This window comes from Gymnoscopelus microlampas, assembly GCF_963454915.1.
Source record: "Gymnoscopelus microlampas genome assembly, chromosome: 6".
In the NCBI taxonomy this organism is placed as follows: domain Eukaryota; kingdom Metazoa; phylum Chordata; class Actinopteri; order Myctophiformes; family Myctophidae; genus Gymnoscopelus; species Gymnoscopelus microlampas.
This window is the reverse complement of record NC_139943.1, coordinates 12,004,947-12,026,070: the sequence shown is the minus strand read 5'-3', so window position 1 is coordinate 12,026,070 and position 21,124 is coordinate 12,004,947. Positions and strand designations below refer to the sequence as shown.

The 21,124-nt window shown below is 43.6% G+C and overlaps 1 protein-coding gene across 1 annotated transcript in view; it reads right to left on the bottom strand.

Annotated features, from left to right (window-relative positions):
* The window catches only part of nell2a (neural EGFL like 2a), a gene marked incomplete at its 5' end in the record, with an annotated part of 224,034 nt that overhangs the window by 196,984 nt on the left and 5,926 nt on the right, over positions 1 to 21,124 (bottom strand). Inside the window, one exon of the mRNA XM_084059432.1 lies at positions 20,507 to 20,632. Coding sequence (XP_083915558.1) covers positions 20,507 to 20,632 — 126 coding nt within the window. The remainder of the gene's footprint in view (positions 1 to 20,506; positions 20,633 to 21,124) is intronic.

Genomic DNA, 21,124 nt, shown 5'->3' with positions numbered 1-21,124 from the left:
ATTGTAAGCTTGTAGATCTGCTATTTTCTGCAAAGGTTTTCCCCACAATAATGGATGCTGTTGTCGTTCATAATAACAAAAACGGAACGGTTTTGGACATACAAGGTTTCCACCGCGACAGCTAAAACGAATGGCCAACCTGAACAGGGAAAGACGCCCGCTAGGGCACTTCAAGGCAAAACATCAACACCACAATTGCACCAGTAATATAAAACACACACACACACACACACACACACACACACACACACACACACGAACACACACACACACACACACACACACACACACACACACACACACACACACACACACACACACACACACACACACACACACACACACACACACACACACACACACACACACACACACACACACACACAGCGAGCAGAGGAGTGGATGAGTCAGTGTTGTGGTGAGAGAGGCCAGCGTGGCAGCATCCAGCTCTGCTGCCAAATCAATGAGGGCCCTGCTGAGGGAGCCGTGGGTCGATTATCTATTGGCAGACACATTCTTCCACTGGCCACCTGCTCCTAATGACCACTCTGATGTGACAGAAAATAACCCCCCCCCCCCAAAAAAAAGGTCTTCCAAAACATACAGCCCTGCCACATCCCTGCCATTTGCTAGGCCAACAGCATTTCTCGTTACCTTGAATATGATGTCTCTCCATCATGCAGTATCTACTGTATTTTTTGTTTTTCTTTGTCCTGTAATCTGTATCTTAACTGCTGTGCTGTCTGTGGCGCCTGAATTTCCCCCCGCGGGATCAATAAAGGTCTTATCTTATCTTGCAGCTATGCAGGCCTGGACATTACAAAATACAAAATAAAAATAAGTAATTGTTTTGTTTGTTTTGGTTTTCCATCAATAGACCAAGCTCAAAATGTCTGAGTGTTTGTAAACAAACGGCAATTTCCGGGTAGAATGTCTATAATGGACGTTTTCACAATATAAAATAAAGAGTCCAGAACATTAGGTACGTCTAGTTTGTCAACCTATGGATATTTAGAACAAAATATTACATTTCTAATAGTCAATAACAATATCATAAGTGTGTTGCTGTTCTTCCAGAAATAAGGTTCCTGAATAAATGAATACCGGTTGTGGTCTGTCTGTCTGTCTGTCTGTCTGTCTGTCTGTCTGTCTGTCTGTCTGTCTGTCTGACAAACCGCTGGCCCGTTCACTGCATCATATTCTTGTGCACACTCACTGCCACCTTTTTTGGTGGTCTGACCGGGCTGAAATCTAGCCCAAAGTCATGTGTCACAGAGGACAATATTGACGTCACAGGCTGGCCACATGAAGTGTGAGATCCATACTGGATCATCTCCGTTCCCATGTGGATCCAGAGATCCATACGATTCATTCTTTTTAAGGATAAAGAGTGAATTCCACCAGCTAAGGTGATGATCTCCAAAAGCCTCAAGCTCAATGCTATGCCATTCGCCAGCTTCAACTCTAATCTGAAGCTTTCTAATGCAGACATAGTCAACTGAATCCTCCCTGCCTGCATTCTGACAGACCAAATGTTAGTCTGTAAGAACAACTGCACCCAGTGATGGAAAATACATTTACTTCAGTAGGCCTACACATAACCCATTAAGACCGGGAACGCATCTTTCTTCATTTTTAGATTTCTTTGGCTATTAAAAAATAGCAGATCTACAAGCTCATAGCGCGACACCGAGTGCCGCGCTATGAGCTTGTAGACCTACTATTTTTGAAAAATATTTAACATTTTTGCAAATCTTTGAATATATATATGTTTTCAAGCGAACATTTTTAACTCAAATCTTTGCTTCTGGGGGTCCCTGGAACAAAATATTTTTGAGATGGGGGTCGGCGGTCAATTTCATTTTGGCGGTCCTTGACATGAAAAAGTTTGATAACCACTGATATTATAGCAACATAAGTGTGGGGAGTGTTAGGATTTAGAAGACATTTGTAGAATCCCCAAAAGCAAAGATTTGAGTTACAAATGTTTGCTTAAAAAAATATATGCATTCAAAGATTTGCACACATTTTCTCCAGCCCATATATACCCAGGCACACTACAACCCCTTTCTCACACACATTCATGTCTACCTGTGCTTATACAGAGCATCACATCTCGTACTCGGGAGAAGGAACGGAGGGGGAATATTATTGTATGAGAATTGAACCATCTCTGCTGACATAACAACAGGGGATCTGTATGTTTTTTCCTCTTCATTATGTGTGCATCTGCCTTGTGATTATTTCCCAGAGGCAACAATGAACAGAAAAACAGATATCAGTGTGATTATAGGCACTTTATGTGACTAATGGGGAACTTTTTGTTGTTTGGTCTCTGGTGTGTATGGACTGCTGCAGTGCTGAAGCAAAATAACACCACCCACCCACGCAGTAACGACAGCTCCTCTGTGACTACATTCTGCAAAGTAGAAGTCTTTGCTCAAGAAAGACCATAAAGAATCCATTAATGAGATCCACCAATCACACGATGAAAGGACGGGGCGATATTATGAACATTTCATGTCACGATAATTGCGGCCAAGGTAATTGCGATTAAGGATATTATCGTGATTAAAAATATGCTTAAAACTCTTAAAATGGCAGTTTTGTTAACCACTTGGAAAACCTCTGCCACCAAAATGTGGAATGCCCTGACATCATCCATTACACCAGGGGTCTTCAACAGGGGGTCCGGGACCCCTAGGGGGTCCACAAAGCTACTATAGGGGGTCCGCCAAATCCTTGTGTGATATGATTTAGTTTTTTTACATTAACCAGTTGAACCCTAGAATTCCTTTTCTGAGAGGAACATTAGCCGAAAATAGCAGATCTACAAGCTCTCAACGCCTCGCGCTGATTTCCCATCGAAAGGAGGTGTCATTCACTGCTGCCGTTTTTCCTTTTTCTCCTTTGTACATACTAGTACTGTATATAGAACATATTTGTATTTGTTGATGACATGTAGTATTTTGTTATTTTTTTATGTTGATGAATTGAATATATATATAGGACCACAATGGACACAAGTCCCCAGGACATTTTTGAGCGGTGTAGCCGCTCCTATAAGTGGGGTTGGGAATTCGTCTTTCCCTGTACTGTGATTGGCTGACTCTATTCACACCCTTTTCGCCGTACCGTGATTGGCTGACTCTATTCAGACCCTTTGCTTTGATTGGCTAGCAAGACGCATGATGAAATAATAACCTATAAATATCACCACGCACAAAAATCCTTTTTTTGAGCTTCCATCACTGTGATGACCACTGTTGTTTCTAAACAACACCGCTCACTTCACACTGGGTGTGATTTTTTGTTATCCTTTTAGCCTTAATGTCTGACTGTACCACGTGCCGTTTACATTTCTGACTAATAAAGCATTCAATCAATCAGTCAATCAAAGTACTTAAGTAAATGCACTTATAGTTACTTTCCATACACAGAGAAGGGGCTACAGTTACAACACAAATCTGTACAATTACACTTTTTTTTGCTCATTGCATAATGCTTCCCATTTGAAAAATTTACAGCACACATTTTCCAATGACACATTTCATCTGCAGGGCCCCAGCATGGAGGGAGGGATATGCAATTTGAGGACAAATATAAGAATATCTCTCCAAGGGGGTTTACAGTAGTGATAAAACTCTCCACCGGCAGCAAACTCTAAAACCTGCTATTTCTGTCACAGTGCATGCATGCATCCACAAACCTCTACTTGCACAGAGAAACATGCATACCACTACTACCAGTACAACGTGTCCAGCGTGCTTCAGCCAGTTCAACCCATTGAGATCTGAAGCCGATTCTACATGTCTCCTAAATCTCAACAGTTTTCTTAAAAACGTATGTTTCTATATCAGTGGTGTTCAATCTTTTTCATGTCAAGGACCCCCAAAATGATATGTAATTGGCTGCGGACCCCCATCAAAATATTTTGTTCCAGGGACCCCCCAGAAGAAAAGATTTGAGTTAAAAATGTTCGCTTTAAAAATATATATATTCTAAGATTTGCACACATTTTCACGGTTAAAAAAAATAGCAGATCTACAAGCTCGTAGCGCGGCACTCGGTGCCGCGCTACGAGCTTGTAGATCTGCTATTTTTGAATAGCCCAAAGTGTAATATAATGCTTTTTAGCTCAAATCTAAAAATGACACAGTTCCAGGTCTTAATGGGTTAACCCATTCAATTCCGGGAACGCATCTGCGTCATTTTAGATGTCTTTGTCTATTCAAAAATAGCAGATCTACAAGCTCATATAAATACTACGAGCTTGTAGATCTGCTATTTGATTGTTTTTAATCGTGAAAATGTGTGTAAATCTTTGAAAATAATATATATGTTTTTTAAAGCGAACATGTGTACCTCAAATCTTTGCTTCTGGGGTTTCTACAAATGCCCCTAGTGGCACAGAGTGGAAATCACACAAGTCACGCAGGACACGCGTGAAATGCCACAGGAAAAACGACAATCTGAGTAGGCACCAACTGTAAATCCTAGTTTTTTTGGAAAAGAAAGTTAGGTTGCTATAATATCAGTGGTTCTCAAACTTTTTTCATGTCAAGGATCACCCATAACTATATTATTATTACTAGAACAAAAATAATTTGTTCTAGGGACCCCCAGAAGCAAAAATTCAAGTTAAAAATGTATATTATTCAAACACTTTTTTCTCACAAATAGCAGATCTACAAGCTCATAGCGTGGCTATGGTTAAGGTAGAAGGGGTCGTCGGTGCTCAACAGGGACAACTTGAATCAGATTGAACTAGAAAAAGTGCTCCTCGGAGCACAGGTCTCCGCCAGGTCAGGTACGTTATTGTGGCCTCCTGGTGGCGCTATAATAGGCCAATGTGAAAAGGGTGCCATTTGTTCAAGGGCTTTTCACTGCATTTCTTCCTCGGCCTAATAGAAATGTGCGTGTGAAATTTCATGGAAATCGCAACCTGCGTTCATGATTTGAGGCATTTTGTTCAAAACGGACCAATCCTGCAAACTTTGGAAGACAATCTTAGGCAATTAGGATGGTATATGGGAAATCCGATAAATCTGTGTTGATCACATGACTATAGAGATACTGTGTACCGATTTGTGTGATGTTTGGACAAAATCTGTAGTAGTATCAATAAATGTGTTTTGCACATATCGGCCTCCTGGTGGCGCTATAACAGGCCAATCTAAAACATTTGGGCCAGAGGTTCTGAATTGGCATCCAGGGAGTGTGCGTGCACAGTTTCGCAGCGGCCGGGCCAACGGTGCCAGAGATTAGCTGCTAACGGACGGACAGGACGGACACACGGACGGACACACGGACGGACAGGGGGTAAAACATACTCTCTCGCCATGCCTATCGGCCTGGCGGACACAATAATACCTGGGCACTTCAGGAGAGAGACTATCCAAATACCATACTGGAGCACTCGACTGGTCTGCACGTATTTATTATTTTTGCAGGTGTGACTGACGCTTCGACTTCATCTCCCTCAGAATATATATTTTTTTTTACAAAAGGACAAAAGGAAGACCCTAGTCACCGCTGCAAAATGCTGAATACGTGCAGACCGGTCGAGTGCTCCTGTATATTTTATTTGGGTATAGTTTCTCCTGAAGTGCCCAGGTATTATCCTCTCTGATCAGTGGCGTGCACAGACATTTTGAGGGGCAGGTGCTCAAGTAAATTATACTTTTTTTTGTTTACTTGGTCTGCTCTTTTTTCCCTCTACACCTATACCTCTTTGCCAAAAATAGCCGATCTTGTAGATCTGCTATTTTAGGCTAAAGTTCTCCTCAGAAAAGGGATGCTAGGTTTCGAGTGGTTATGGTAAAAAGAAAAGTCATTTCAGACAAAGATTTGGCGGACCCCCTGTAGTAACTCTGAGGACCCCCTAGGGGTCCCGGACCCCCTGTTGAAGACCCCTGCTGTAAACTGAAGAAAAAAATATGTTTTTTTTCTTTTTTTTCAAAAGGGCACTTCTGGTCAAGAGGGCAAAGGGCAGGTGCTCTAGCGCCACCTAGAGTCTATCTGTGCACGTCCCTGTCTCTGATGCATACTACTAACTCCTGTCCTGACTAAAACACTCACACACCTGACAAAATCATGCGAGGCACCGCCCTGCTCATTTAGGAGCAGTTAGGGGTTTGTGTCTAACTGACATTTCGACAAGCCAGCCAGGAGGAGCCAGGCAGGGATCGAAACCAAGAACCTTTCTGATACCATGACGGCTACGCTTCCATACCAAGATAGCCGCTCGAGTGTCAATGTTGGGGGTGCTCAAGTATAAAGTATAACAAATGTAAATACCCAAGTAAAGTAAAAGTACCCAAAATCGACACTCTTTGCCGTGCAGAAGCTGAACACACACGCACACGCAAACCCCGACCCGTATACCCTTTTAGCTAGCCTACTGTATATGCAACTCCTTAATAAACACTGTGCTCAGGTGATCTGCATTCGGCGGCTCGTCTCTCTCTCTCTCTCTCTCTCCGCTGTGCGGCCGTTCGTTCTCCTGGAACTAATCATAAACGGAGCCAAGGGCACCTCCAGGACTGCTGGGGCCAGCATCTCTGTGATCACCTCCTCCCACCTCCTCACTGACCCCACACCGCCTGTCTGACATTCACACACACACTCTGAGCCGCTGTCACCACTAGCCTCCCCACTAGCCTCCCCACTGCCCCCCCCCCACTCGGCTGTATATTAACCCATTCAATCTGGGAACGCATCTGTGTCATTTTAAGATTCCTGTGGCTATTTTTTTTTTAAAGAAGAAACGTGAAAATGTGTGCAAGTCTTTGAATATATATACATCTTTAACTCAAATTTTAGCTTCTGGGGGTCCCTGAAACAAAACATTTTGAGATGGGGGTGGGGTGGTCCACGGACAAATACATATCATTTTGGGGTCCCTTGACATGAAAAAGTTTGAGAACCACTGATATGATAGCAACTGTTTTGTAGAATCACCAGAAGCAAAGATTTGAGTTAACATTTTTCGCTTTAAAAATATATATATATTCAAAGATTTGCACAAATTCTCACGATAGCAGAAAATAGCAGATCTACATGCTCGTAGCGCGGCACCTGAGCTTGTATATCTGCTATTTTTGAATAGCCCAAAGAAATCTTAAAATGACACAGATGCGTTCCCGGATTGAATGGGTTAATGGCCTAGAGAGCACTGGTTCTCAACATGGGGTCCTGGGACAACCCAGGGGTCCTTGAGGGGGATTCCAGGTAGGGTTGCCAACAACCCGAAATTGAAATAAGGGACACCCGACTGGGCGCTCCTTATTTCCAAGAGAAATAAGGCACCCAGAGAAATCTCACTGTATATACTGTAGGCTACAGTTTTTGTATATCGTTGCAGTCGGGCAGAAACCTCTTATCTCCATACTCTCAAACTTTTTGTGTTTTTTTTTCGTAAATTAACGCCCTACTTGATCAGTGTAACACGAAAGCATCAAAAGTAGTAGATCTACACCGCTACTTTTACTTTTATTTGAATCCTGAAAAGTAACAGTTTTGGATATATGAGTTTTACACCCGACAGAGACAATATTATTATATTAACAACCTGTATTGTAGTACACTGAATATGAGCAGTTTGAACTCGTAAGATGTCTATCATTGATTGATTCCCCAAAAATAAGGAACATAAAGTGTGTCCCTTATCTTACAATAAATGCACCAAATCTCTGTATGCAAAAGTATGTATGTACGCATGTAATCCACGCATCTCGAGAACCGTTCAACCGTCCAACTTCAAATTCGGCACACACACGTCGCAGACGACCCGCGGGAGTGCAGTGCCCGGAGTCGACTCAGTCGGATCGGCGGTTGTCCAGAACCACCAGAAAAGGCTCTGGCTGTGGCCCAAATGAGCCAATTGATTGCCATGGCAACCCCAGCCTAAGCTTTCTTTGCCAAATTACCCACACCTGCCCAATTCCCTTCACCTGCCATTTGATGAGTTAGTCAGTCCACTTCTCACAGTCAGTTTGCACTCTTCAGACTCCACACATTCTCCACAGACGTTTACCACTGCACAAGGACTTTCCACAACTGCCGATCCCCCCCCATATGCCCATATATAGGCAGGCCCATATATGCCCATATACTGATTACTGATAACATCATGGATCTCCATATATGGCCATAAAAGGGACAAGGACAGATCAGCCTGATCTCCAAGAATTTAGTATACATTGCACGGATCTAGTGCACGTCATTCCGTGCATAGTAGCCTTGAAACCCCGAAAATCTGTGCATATGTACGGCGAGTCCCACGATGGGCGTAACCAGTTGCAACCCGGAAAAACCCGGAAGCAGAGCAGTCCCCACAACAACATTTACGATTCTGTGCCTATCGGTACATAACTCAAACGGCGCTGAGTAGGTTCAAGATGGATCAGTCACTTCCCACCATAACCATCAGTATGATGGCATCAGTATGATGGACAGGACAGGAACACAGTTATTATGGGGATAGCCTGAGAGGGCTCAGGCTTAACGTTGAATTTATCTACAGCTGGCTGTGAATAAACCAGCCTTTTCCTTATTAGTCTAGTATCAACAACAACAGACTACACTAATTACAACAAGTAAAGTAATTAACGCAAGAAAAAAGTAGACCAGTTTGTATCCCAGAGCAGTGGGTCTACTCTTTTACAGAGCATGTTTATTTTAAATGATGAGGCTTTGGATCGACAACCCTTGTGGTTCTCAAACATTTTCATGTCAAGGACCCCCAAACTGACGAGGGCCGCGGACCCCCCATTTGATGTTGTGCCAGGGGGGACCCCATGAGAAGATTTGTGTTGTTAAAATCTTTCTCAATTATCCCAAAAATCTTCTAGATGCACGTGAGCTTGCAGATTGGCTATTTTCAATATAGCCAGAGTATTAAAAAAAGGAATGTGGTTAGACTGTTTCTCATTTTGCTGGGGACCCCCTGCCTGCATGGAACCCCCTCAAGGACCCCCTGGGGCTCCCCGCCACGGACCCCCCACTTTGAGAAGAACCAATGCCATAATCTCACCAGCAGATACACAGATACACACCTCAATGTTACTGTTCAAACATACAGCAAGAACAAGACCCAGACAGATTACAAACACACACACACAGTTCCTCTTTCGGCAGCACACACACACGCACACACGCGCGGGAGAATGCTTCTAGCGATGGTGTTATTGCACTGAGAATGACTTCAGTCCTCCCTGCAGTGGTGAAAAGTAACAGTAAGTACATTTATTAAAGTAGCCTACTGTTCTTTTGGGTAACTTTTACTTTAATTGAGTATTTAACCACTTAAACCCCCATACGTTGTTGAGTGGGGTCCCTCAGGGCTCTATACTAGTGTCTTTTCTGTTTTCTACATTGAATATCTTTGCTGAAAATACCAGAAAATAGCAGATCGAAAAAATAGCAGATTGACAAGCTTAAAACGCGAAAGTTTTCCCGGAATATACACTAGAACAGGGGTCTTCAACGTTTTCAGGCCAAGGACCCCCTAGCTGAGAGAAAATCAGCAGAAAAATAGCAGATCTACAAGATCACAACGCCTCGCGCTGCGAGGCGTTGTGAGCTTGTAGATCGGCTATTTTTTGCTTAAGTTCTCCTCAGAAAAGGGATGCTAGGGTTCAAGTCGTTAAGGTAAAAAAAAAATCTCATCACACAAAGATTTGGCGGACCCCCTGTAGTAACTCTGAGGACCCCCTAGGGGTCCCGGACCCCCTGTTGAATACCCCTGCACTAGAAAATTAGTACTTTGGCACTACACATATATTTTGATGCCAACACTTTTGTACTTTTACTGAAGTCAAGTATTGAACACAGGACCTTTTCTTGGGACAGAGTATTTATTTGTATTGTGGTATTGCTACTTTAATGATCTGAGTACATCTTCCACCACTGGTGAAGTGCCAGGATGCTTCTGGCTCCTGGGTGGGGTCTTAATAAATATTAAATGCAGAGTCACAGACAGAGGGACTGTGTCCAATCTTGATATGGCTCTGTTTGTTCACAGCATTCCAGCTCTAGCGTGAGGGAGGGAGGGAGGGCTGATGGAACAGCCAGCACCCATGTCTCCTTGCGGCAGTCAGGCAGTCACGCCAGGATGCCTCTTAGATAAGATCTAAGACCTTTATTGATCCCGCCAGGGGGAAAATTCAATCGCCAGACACAGCACGGCAGTTAAGATACAGTTACAGATTACGAGAAGCACTGTAAATTACAGCATGATATTTTTTTGGTTGTAGGACCTACGGTTCAAGAGTTATAGGCCAAAACGTGAAGTGGTTGTTATAGCGCCACCATCTGGCAGTTTGTGCGCAAAGTGTCATGGCAATCAGATGCTGTGTACAAGATGTGTGGCATTGTGTGCAAAACAGGCCCCTCCCGCAAACTTTTAAAAAGCCAACGGATGCATCGTGATCACGTGACGTCACAGAGATGATGTGTAGGCTACTGTACTGATTTGCGTGCGGGACAAAAGTAGTCATAGCACAATGGAGGAGAATAAGGTGGAAATGGACTATGTGGGAAGTTGCGCCATGATCCAAGGAATAAAGAGGAAAAGAATATTGTGATCGTATGCCTTACGGTTCAGGAGTTATACTGTTATAGTGTCACCATGAGGTCGATTTAAGGGAGCGCGCGTGCACAGTTTAATGCCAATCTGTCCAACGGCACCGGAGATTAGCCGTTTACAGACAAGCAGACAGCAGTGTTGATTTTGTCAGCAAATTTTGATTTAGTTTTAGTCATAGTCTTTTGAATAAAATTCCATTTAGTTTTAGTCATATTTTAGTCATCTGAAATGTTTTAGTTTTTGTCTAGTTTTAGTCGACTAAATATCATAAAATCATAGTCGACTAAATCTACAGTTGATTTAGTCGACTAAAATGTATTTTGGCGGTGCCTTGATGGTGTCGTAATGGGCTGATTTTACACTTGGTTGCACAAGCTTGGTTGCACAAGTTGCACAAGCTCACAACACGTCGCGCTGCGACGCGTTGTGAGCTTGTAGATCGGCTATTTTCAGCATGCAACACCCGAGTGCAACCAAATATAAAATTACTTCCCTCACTAACATTTTAGTCTAGTTTTTATTTGTTGACGAAATTGTCAATATATTTAGTCTTAGTTTTAATCATCAAAGCTTAGTTTTATTTGGTTTTCATCAGTGAAAAAAGGTAGTCGACGAGCATTTTTCGTCATAGTTTTAGTCGACGAAATCAACACTGGCAGACAGACAGACAGACAGACAGACTGACTCCCACTGAAAACATAATCCTCTGCATTTGGCCGTTCCGGCCCTCTTGGCAGGGATAACCAGTATACAACCTGTATATAGAGTACATCATATACAGTAACTTGCACAATGCATAGCCCAAAAGAAAAGCAGTCACAGTGTCATTACTGTGTCGGGCGAGGTACTGTAATGGCACTGTGATTGTGTTTTTATGCTTCGGCATGCTCCTGGCTGGGTGGGGTCTTAATAAATATTACATGCAGAGCCACAGACAGAGAGACCGTATCGGTTGAGGGAGGGGAGGGGGTGGGGTGATGGCACAGCATGGATGCGGCAGGCAAAGGCATCAGTATTGCCAGGTTTTCAGAGAAACAAGCGGCCAGGTCTCTGAAAACAAGCCCCAAAAAAGTGACTACCAATATTTTACCAGCGTATCAGTGCCCATACCCTAGGTGGGGATGGCAAAAGGGCCTTTATTTATTTGTTCTACATTTTTATCCCACAATTTTGCAACCCATTTTTCACCCAGTGCCAATGCCTAAGCTTGTAATCCTGGGTGCTACTCTCCCTCTGCCAGCCTGGGGAAAGCCCCGAACTGAGCTCATGCTTCCTTCAACGCATGAGGAGTGAGCAGGCCGCTTCTTATCACCTGACAGGGGGGAGTTTCCCCGGTAGGACGTAGCGCGTGGAAGGAACACGTTATTATTCCAACCAGTTCATTTCCCGGCTGACCAGGGGGAGGCAGTATAGAGAACAGAATTACTGCATGTTTTTTTTGTATGAGGGTACCTACCCTAGGGGACGCGGGGAGAACATGCAAAAGTAAGACTGTGGTTGTACTGGTCAGCTCCCAGGTTTTAATGTGAGGGTCTGTCTGTCTGTCTGTCTGTCTGTCTGTCTGTCTGTCTGTCTGTCTGTCTGTCTGTCTGTCTGTCTGTCTGTCTGTCTGTCTATGTGTGCAGTGTGTTGCTTGAAATGAGCACTTGTGCCTGGATAAATAAAATAAAAAAAGAATGGGGATCCTAATACATAATATAATAAGCGGACATGGCAACACTGTCAGGCAGGGTACCAGGGTATACCACCACCACCAGCAGCACCTGGCAGCAGTCTGCTGAGGACGGAGTGGCCCCAGGCATTACCACCTCCTCCTCCTGCTCCATTATGCCTCTCTCTCTCTCCCCCCGGCCCACCTGCCCTTAATGCCACTCCACGGTTTGTGCTGACAGCTACCTTCAAAGGCACCGGCAGGGGGTCTGCTAAACAGCAATCCCCCCGTCCCCTGCCAACACACACGTGCACGTGCAGGTGCACACACACACACACACACACACACACACACGTGTGTGTGTGCGCGCACGCATGCACACACACACACACACACACAATCCTCTCCTCCTCCAATTACTCCCACAGCTCACTGCTATATCCTTTCATCACTTGCTCAAAGAATAGCAGAAAAAAATAAAAACATTCTCTCTCTCTCTCACACACACACACACACACACACACACACACACACACACACACACACACACACACACACACACACACACACACACACACACACACACACACACACACACACACACACACACACACACACACACACACACACGTATCACTACACTTGTGAGGACATCAACATTTAGGAAGGCAGTTTTATGAATGCAATTTTTTTTAACAATTGTTTGCCATTTTAAACTGTAACCCTTAAAAGCCAAAAATAGCAGCTCTAGCTCACAAAACACGTATGACACGTCGTGAGGTTGTAGATCTGCTATTTTCTGGTGCACGATGCTGGTCAGCAACTAAATATAGATCAGCCCAAACTCCAATACCAAACCCCAAACTTAATCTCTAAATGCCGAAACCTTAACCACAACCTTAAATGTAAGCCTAACTCTAAAAACCTTTGTTTAAACCATAAAACAACCATTTATCTTGTGAGGATCAGGAAAATGGTCCTGACAATGTCTTTTTCACAAGTTCTACTAAACTGGTCGGGACATTTGGCCCTCACAAGTACAGTAACACACACACACACACACACACACACACACACACACACACACACACACACACACACACACACACACACACACACACACACACACACACACACACACACACACACACACACACACACACACACACACACACACACACAGTGGTGCAGTGCATTGCTGCACCCTTTCAGCATTCTCCCCAGCCTGCTCCTAGAACCAACACACCCAGAGATAGCTGCCTCCTCCAAGAGGGAGGAGAGGGGAGAGGGGAAAGGGGAGAGAGGGGAGAGAGAGAGGGAGGGAGACACGCAGGAGGAAAGGAAAGGAAAGGAAGGAAGGAAGGAAGGAAGGGAGGGAGGAAGGAGGCGAGCAAAGGGCCAGCCCGGGACGTGTTCATCCTTCTGTCTAATGAGTGTTGGAATGTCACTGCTGTCTGTCTGTCTGTCTGTCTGTCTGTCAAGCACAACATACATGTGTAAAATCAGCACAGTCCATCATTGCTGTCGGGAGGAAACCTTGTATGTAAAAAAGAAGACGTTACTTTTCAGGAAATGTACAAAAACATAAATAAATAACTTGTGTTCCTGATGGATCCAAAGTAGTTGTTATTTAGTCACAAGCTCTTGTTAATACTTTCCATTGGTTCAGTATTTATAAAACGAACAGACAGACGTAACCACTTTTCAAAGTTTTTGAAAAGAGCTAAAATATCAAGCCCGACAGCAACGCTATCAAACATCTGGGCTGTCAGTTCAGCTCACTAGCCTCTCTCTCTGTCTCTACGCAACCTCCTCCGCTCCGTTTGGCACTTACTTTTGTTTCTCTCTGCCCTTCTCTCTCTTTCTTTCTTTCTTTGACTTCTTGAAGCATGACTCATACTTTGTTCGTACGACGGCGCCACACGCCACCGAAAATAGCCAATCGACAAGCTCACGACACACTGGGGACGCGATGCGTTTTGAGCGTTGTAGATCAGCTACTGTATGTTCGCCGTCGTGCGCCAGAGCTCGCATTCGACATCATTCTACTTTCTTTGCTTTTCTCTCTTTTCTCTTTGTGTGTATGCGTTAAGTCTTTCACAATCATTACATAATCCCCTAATCGCAATAATTGTTTTGCATAATTAATCGTCATAATCATTTTCATGTTGAAAAGGTTTCATAATCCTTCACACATCCTTCTCCTTGCGAGCTTGTAGATCTGCTATTTCCACTATTAATATTTTTTGTATATATAAAGTTAATAAATATGTCATGTCTTTGTATATATAGGTTATTTATCATATCTGCCCTGTGCAACTTCAAAGCCTAAAAGCCAAACAGAAATATAATGACGACAAAAACATTAAATCGTTAATCTCAATTATTCGTGTGACAATTAATCGTACACACCACCACCCCACCACGCTCCTCTGTACTTCCCTGAGTCTGTACTCCTCTGTACTCCTCTGTCTGTACTCCTCTGTACTCCCCAGTACTCCCTAGAACTCCCCAGTACTCCCCAGTACTCCTCTGTCCTCCCCAGTACTCCCTAGTACAGGGGTCTTCAACAGGGGGTCCAGGACCCCTAGGGGGTCCTCAGAGTTACTACAGGGGGTCCGCCAAATCTTTGTGTGATATGATTTCTTTTTTTACCACTTGAACCCTAGCATCTCTTTTCTGAGGAGAACTTTAGCCAAAAATAGCAGATCTACAAGCTCACAACGCCTCACGCTGCGAGGCGTTGTGAGCCTGTAGATCTGCTATTTTTTGGCAAAGAGGTATCGGTGTAGAGGGGAAAAAGAGCAGACCAAGAAAACAAAAAAAGTTTAATCTGAAACACAATTTTATACAATATAGAGGGGGGTCCTTGCTTCATCTGTCTCTCAGCTAGGGGGTCCTTGGCCTGAAAACATTGAAGACCCCTGCCCTAGTACTCCCCAGTACTCCCCAGTACTCCCCAGTACTCCACTATACTCTCCTGTACTCCTCTGTACTCCCCGTCAACCCGGCATCGTTTGCTTCAAACACATGACGTCTGGGATGAGTGATGCAGGCAAACTCTGCCATAAATAACAGCGTTGCCTTCAGCTGCCTGGGAAACTGAACGTTCTTAACGGCTGATCAGAAGCAATCCACAGCCAATAAAGAGCCGTTGCTGTTGATGGAGAGGTGTTTACCAGCCACGTGCCACACCACAACCTGGAGGGGGAGTGTGTCGTTCCATGTTTGCATGTTTTAATTTCACTGCATCAGTTGATGGAAAGCTGAGGAGATGTTTTCAATAGCCCCCCCCCTCCCCCTCTCTCTGTTTACATCCTCTATTCCAGAGTGATTCCCAACATGTGGGTCGGGACCCCCAAAGGATTTTTTTTTTGGGGGGGGGGCTCCGGAAACTGTTCCAAATGTGATGGAACCGGAATTCTGATTCCTCAATTACAGTTCTCAATGGGCGCTAACTGGGCCGGCCCGAACAATTACCATAATGTTATGCCCGGGTTCGAATTTAAGAACTCTAATCCCAACCCTAAACACGGCAGCCTTCTCTACCTGCCTGCCTGCCTGGATGGAATACATGAGAGTCACCAGTGCAGTCCAGAAGATATCAATTAAGCCATTGGTTCTCAAGGTGGGGGGGTCCTTGGCGGGGGTCCCAGCGTGTCCCCAGCAAAAGTAGTTAACAAACATAGCATGACAATAGTTTTAACCACTTCATATGTTAGCTATTCAAAAATACCAGATCTACAAGCTCACAGCGGATCCCTTTGTGCTGCGCTGCGAGCAATTTTTTGGGGGAAAAAAACGTATATCAGTTTGGGGGTCCTTGGCATGAAAAAAGTTTGAGAACCAGTGAACCAGTGAGATAAGCTGCCTTCACACACAGAGATCTGCTGGAGCAGCATCATCATCATGTAGCCATGCTGCTGCCTCAGCTTCCTCCTGACTTGAGGAGATTAGAAGATAGTGGCGAGGCGGGCGGCGGCGGCGGAAGGGAAAACATCGGAGAATGTTTTCTTTTTTTTCACCCGAGCGCTTCTGTGTCCCCGATATACAGCGCCGTCACTTTCAAGCCAGATCTAATCTGCCATGAGACGTGAGCTCATCGTTTTTTTGAGGAAGTGAGCATCGCTAGTTCTTTAGTTCTGGGACTTTTTAACTGTGTCTAGCGGTAGTCTGCGGCAACTTTTGGCAGGCTGATGGTAGCCAATCTCTACCCCCCGGCCACGACACAGCGGGGGTTGATATCAAGCCCTATATCGGGACTGTAATCAGGCGCTGTCAGGAAGAGCTTTCACTGTCCCAAGATGGACACGAAAAAACTCTGACAGCGGCTTTGACAACTTCTTTTCCCAGAATGCAGCTGCCATAGTATGACTCACATCAACAAAGGCTAAGTGGCTGAGTGTGGTGAGCCTGAACAGCAGTGGTGGGAAGTAACTAAGTACATGTACTCAAGTACTGTACTCAAGTACAATTTCGAGGAATTTGTACTTTACTTGAGTATCTCCAATTTCCAATACTTTTACTTCTACTCCACTACATCTCAGAGGCAAATATTGTACTTTTTTTTTACTCCACTACAATTATTTGAAAGTTTTAGTTACTAGTTACTTTGTAGATTTGGATTATTATTATTACAAAACATACTTTTACCACTTCAGCCCTATATACATTCAGGCCATTTGAGAATAGCTGATCCACAAGCTCACAATGCGTCACGATGCGACGCAATGTGAGCTTGTAGATCGGCTATTTAATTTTCATAAGATTTTTTTTACATTTGAAGAGTTGAAATGGGACATTCTGCATAATGGGTACTTTTACTTTTGGTACTTTAAGTACATTTTGATGCCAATACTTTAATACTTTACTTTGTAGATATACACAGTATATCTACATTGCAGTATTGATACTTGTACTTAATTAAAAAATTAGAGTACTTTTCCCACCACTGCTGAACAGACCTCAGAAGAACACATAATCACCACCTGTCTGTCCCCCCTGTCCAGACTACAGCTTCAGAGGTCGTCCTCTTCCAAGTGGGCCCAGAGAGAGACAGACAAGGGTGTGGCTACTACCAGCGTGATCTAGTATGAGAGTGCTCTGTCTAGCTCAGTGGTTCTCAAACTTTTTCATGTCAAGGACCCCTAAATTGACACTTACTAGCCCGCGGACCCCCATTTGAAAAGATATGCCAGGGACCCCCCATAAGAGACGATTTTTACGGCTCTAGCAGTGATTCTCAACCATTTTAATTTCAAGGACCCCCAGTTTGACATGCATTAGGCTACGGACTCCCATTTAATGGCATTTATATCTCAGGAACCCCAATTTATATTGTAAAATCAATGTTAATTTAACTCTGAGAGTGTCCAAATGGAACCATTTTGGTTCCATTTGTACACTCTCAGAGTTACAGACCCATAAAGGTCCATTTGGTTCCTATCCATCATTTAGCTGGGGACCCCCTGGAACCCCCTCAAGTACCCCTGGGGGTCCCCGGACCCCACTTTGAGAACCAATGGTCTAGCTCAATGAGGAAGTTCCAATGTTTGGAACTACAGCCCATAGCAGCCCCAGCTTTGCGGCGAGATCAAAGCCTGACGCAACTCTCCCTCTCTCTATGACTCTGGTAGCTACACGACATTAAGTTGGACATTTGACGATGACACACGAAAGAAGAAGATCAACAAAGGCTCAATTTCTATACAGTTCACTCTCAGGATCTTGTTTTGTAGTGTGTTTACAAGGGGAGGGAACCCCATTGTGAGTACCAGGGACTTAGATGTTGTAGAGACAATCAATATATATATATATATATATATATATATATATATATATATATATATATATATATATATATATATATATATATATATATTATTATTTTTTTAATGATCCCTCAAGGACCCCAGGAGGTCCCCAGCAAACAATTAGGAGCATAAAAATAGCTGATCTACAAGCTCATTTACGTGCTGCTGAGCTACTAGTGATCTACTGCACATGCTATTCGTAAATAGCCGAACTACAAGCTCGCACAACGTGTCGCATTGTGAGCTTGTAGATCGGCTACTTTCACAAATGTTGACAAATTATTTTGACAAATCTTCTCTCATGGGGGGGTCCCTGGCACAAAACATTTTCAAATGGGGGTCCGTGGCCAAATATGTATCAATTTGGGGATACAAGACATGAAAATGTTTGAGAAGCACTGATCTAAATCTGAAACATTGTAGAGAGAACGTACTGTGTAGGCCACTGGTTCTCAAACTGGGGTCCGGGGACCCCCAGGGGTACTTGAGGGGGTTCCAGGGGGTCCCCAGCTAAATGATGGATATAGGAACCAAATGGACCCTTATGGGTCTGTAACTCTGAGAGTGCATTTGGTTCCATTTGTACACTCTCAGAGTTAAATTAACATTGATTTTACATTATAAATTGGGGTCCCAGAGTTATAGATGTCATTAAATGGGGGTCCGTAGCCTTAATGCATGTCAAACTGGGGGTCCTTGAAATTAAAATGGTTGAGAATCACTGCTAGAGCCGTAAAAAAATCTTCTCTTATGGGGGAGTCCCTGAGGCATATCTTTTCAAATGGGGGTCCGTGGGCTAAAAAGTGTCAATTTGGGGGTCCTTGACATGAAGAAGTTTGAGAACCACTGCTGTAGGCTATCAACCTCAGACTCAGAAGGGCCAAAGAAGGGGGTCCACACACTGGCATTCAGCATCCCGCCTCACATTATACCGCACAGAAACCTTGTATCTCCATATTTCAACTTTTTTATTTTTTCATGTTTTTTTTTAATTAAAGCTGCACTCTGTAACTTTCCTATTCTACCCGGGATTTGAACCTGGTTTCCTGCGCAAGTGCTGAATTATTTGTTTTACCATTGAGCTAATAGAGCCGGCCTGCTTGCTCAGGGGATAAATGTGGAATTCAGGTCAAAATTTGTGTCAGATCCTGTGTCCTATCCTATGACATGATCTAAATGTCTCAATAGAAGAGCAGGGGAGACAAAATACAACCACCCCAATTATAAAAGTTATATTGTATTAACATACTCTACCATACAGATTGAATTTCATCATCAAGAGTGTTGTACAAAAGTCGTGAAAATAGCAGATCTACAAGCTTTGAAGATCGGCTAATTTTCACCACTTCAAAACGTTTTTAAAAGAAGAATAAAAAAGGAACGACTTTGGACTTACAAGGTTTCCGCCTGACGACAGCAACGACATCCGTGAACATGGGGTGTTGTTGCTGCCTAATGTGATTATGCTCCACTCTTTCCATCATTCCAAAGCATGTTTGCCCCATTTGTCCCCCCCCTCCTCCTCCTCCTCTCTACTCGACCCACTCCCTCCTCACTTTCTCATGGGGGACCCAGACATTCCCCCATTGTTTGGGGGCAGGTGGCGTTCCACTGCCCCCCCAGAGCACAGCCTCAACAACAACAATAGCAGATCCATTCTGCAACAGTCTCTCTCTACACACACCCTGCCTGGAGTCCTTGAGGGGTCCGTTCAACTTCCAGGGGGGTTCCCCATCATCAGCTAAATCTGTTTAACCACTTTATGTAACCTTATTTCATACTTTTTTTTTTAAATAGGCTTGACAACCTTTGACAGATTTTGAATAATAAAAAAGTAAAAAATGAATTAACACAACACTGTTCTCTTATGGCACAAAATCTTTTCAGATCGGTGTGTCCACCGTCCGGGGCCAACCACATATCAATTTTGACATGAAAATGTTTGAGAAGAACCACTGTATTATTATAAGGACTGAGGCAAACCATATAAGATTAAATGACCTCATCGTGGTTCAAAAAACATCAGCTGCCTGGCACACGATAACATTCACTTTCACCTTGTGAGGAACTGAGTCAATAAAAAGAAACAACCCCATGTAATAGCCCAGCCTACTTGTCTGGAATTGTCTGTCAATGTAGTCAAAACATTCCAAGAGGACTGTTTGATAAAGTGATCAGATGTAGGCTAATATGATGAGTACTGTAGCCTGATATTCATCATTTCAACTTCGACCAGCAGCACTAACCACAAGAATGCATGATCATTGATCTCAACTTAGTGCAAGACAGTGCAAAGCAGGTTGTGTTAAAGGATGATTATATACTTTGTGCTGGTGTCACACACTGAAAATAGCTGCATCTACAAGCTCACAGCTTGTAGATATAACTATATTTTCAGTGCAATCCCATGGCACTGCAAACATGTTCTTAAATCAGGCGTTGTTACTGTACCTTGGAAGTGGAAAGCTCTGGACTCGCTGTGGAAGCCCTGGACCTGTGTAACTCCATCAAAGCCTTCATCTCCAACCGCCAGGTCGTCCAACACGCTGATGCGCAGGGCAGGGTCAACCCCAAAACCTGCAACTTAAGAACACAAGAGCAGGGTCAACCCCAAAACCTGCAACTTAAGAACGCAAGAGCAGGGTCAACCCCAAAACCTGCAACTTAAGAACACAAGAGCAGGGTCAACCCCAAAACCTGCAACTTAAGAACACAAGAGCAGGGTCAACTTCTTTAATACAAGAACATCAGGGTCAACCCCAAAACCTACAACTTATTTACAAGAACACAAGACATTATTTAGTCAAGTTTGGACTCAACTTGATGCCTTGTTGAAAAAAAAAACGAAAAAAAACATAGAATATCCATATAAAATCTGTCCATTTTCCTGTCTGGAAAGATGATGCACGTCAAAATGTGCGTAATCAACGATATATAAATATATATGTATGTATATATATATAAATCAAATGTATAGGCTATGTAGGATACTGTAGTCCAAATGCCTAAATGTAGGCTTCAAAATACAGCACAAAACCCACTCACAAAATGTGTAGCCTATGTATGTAT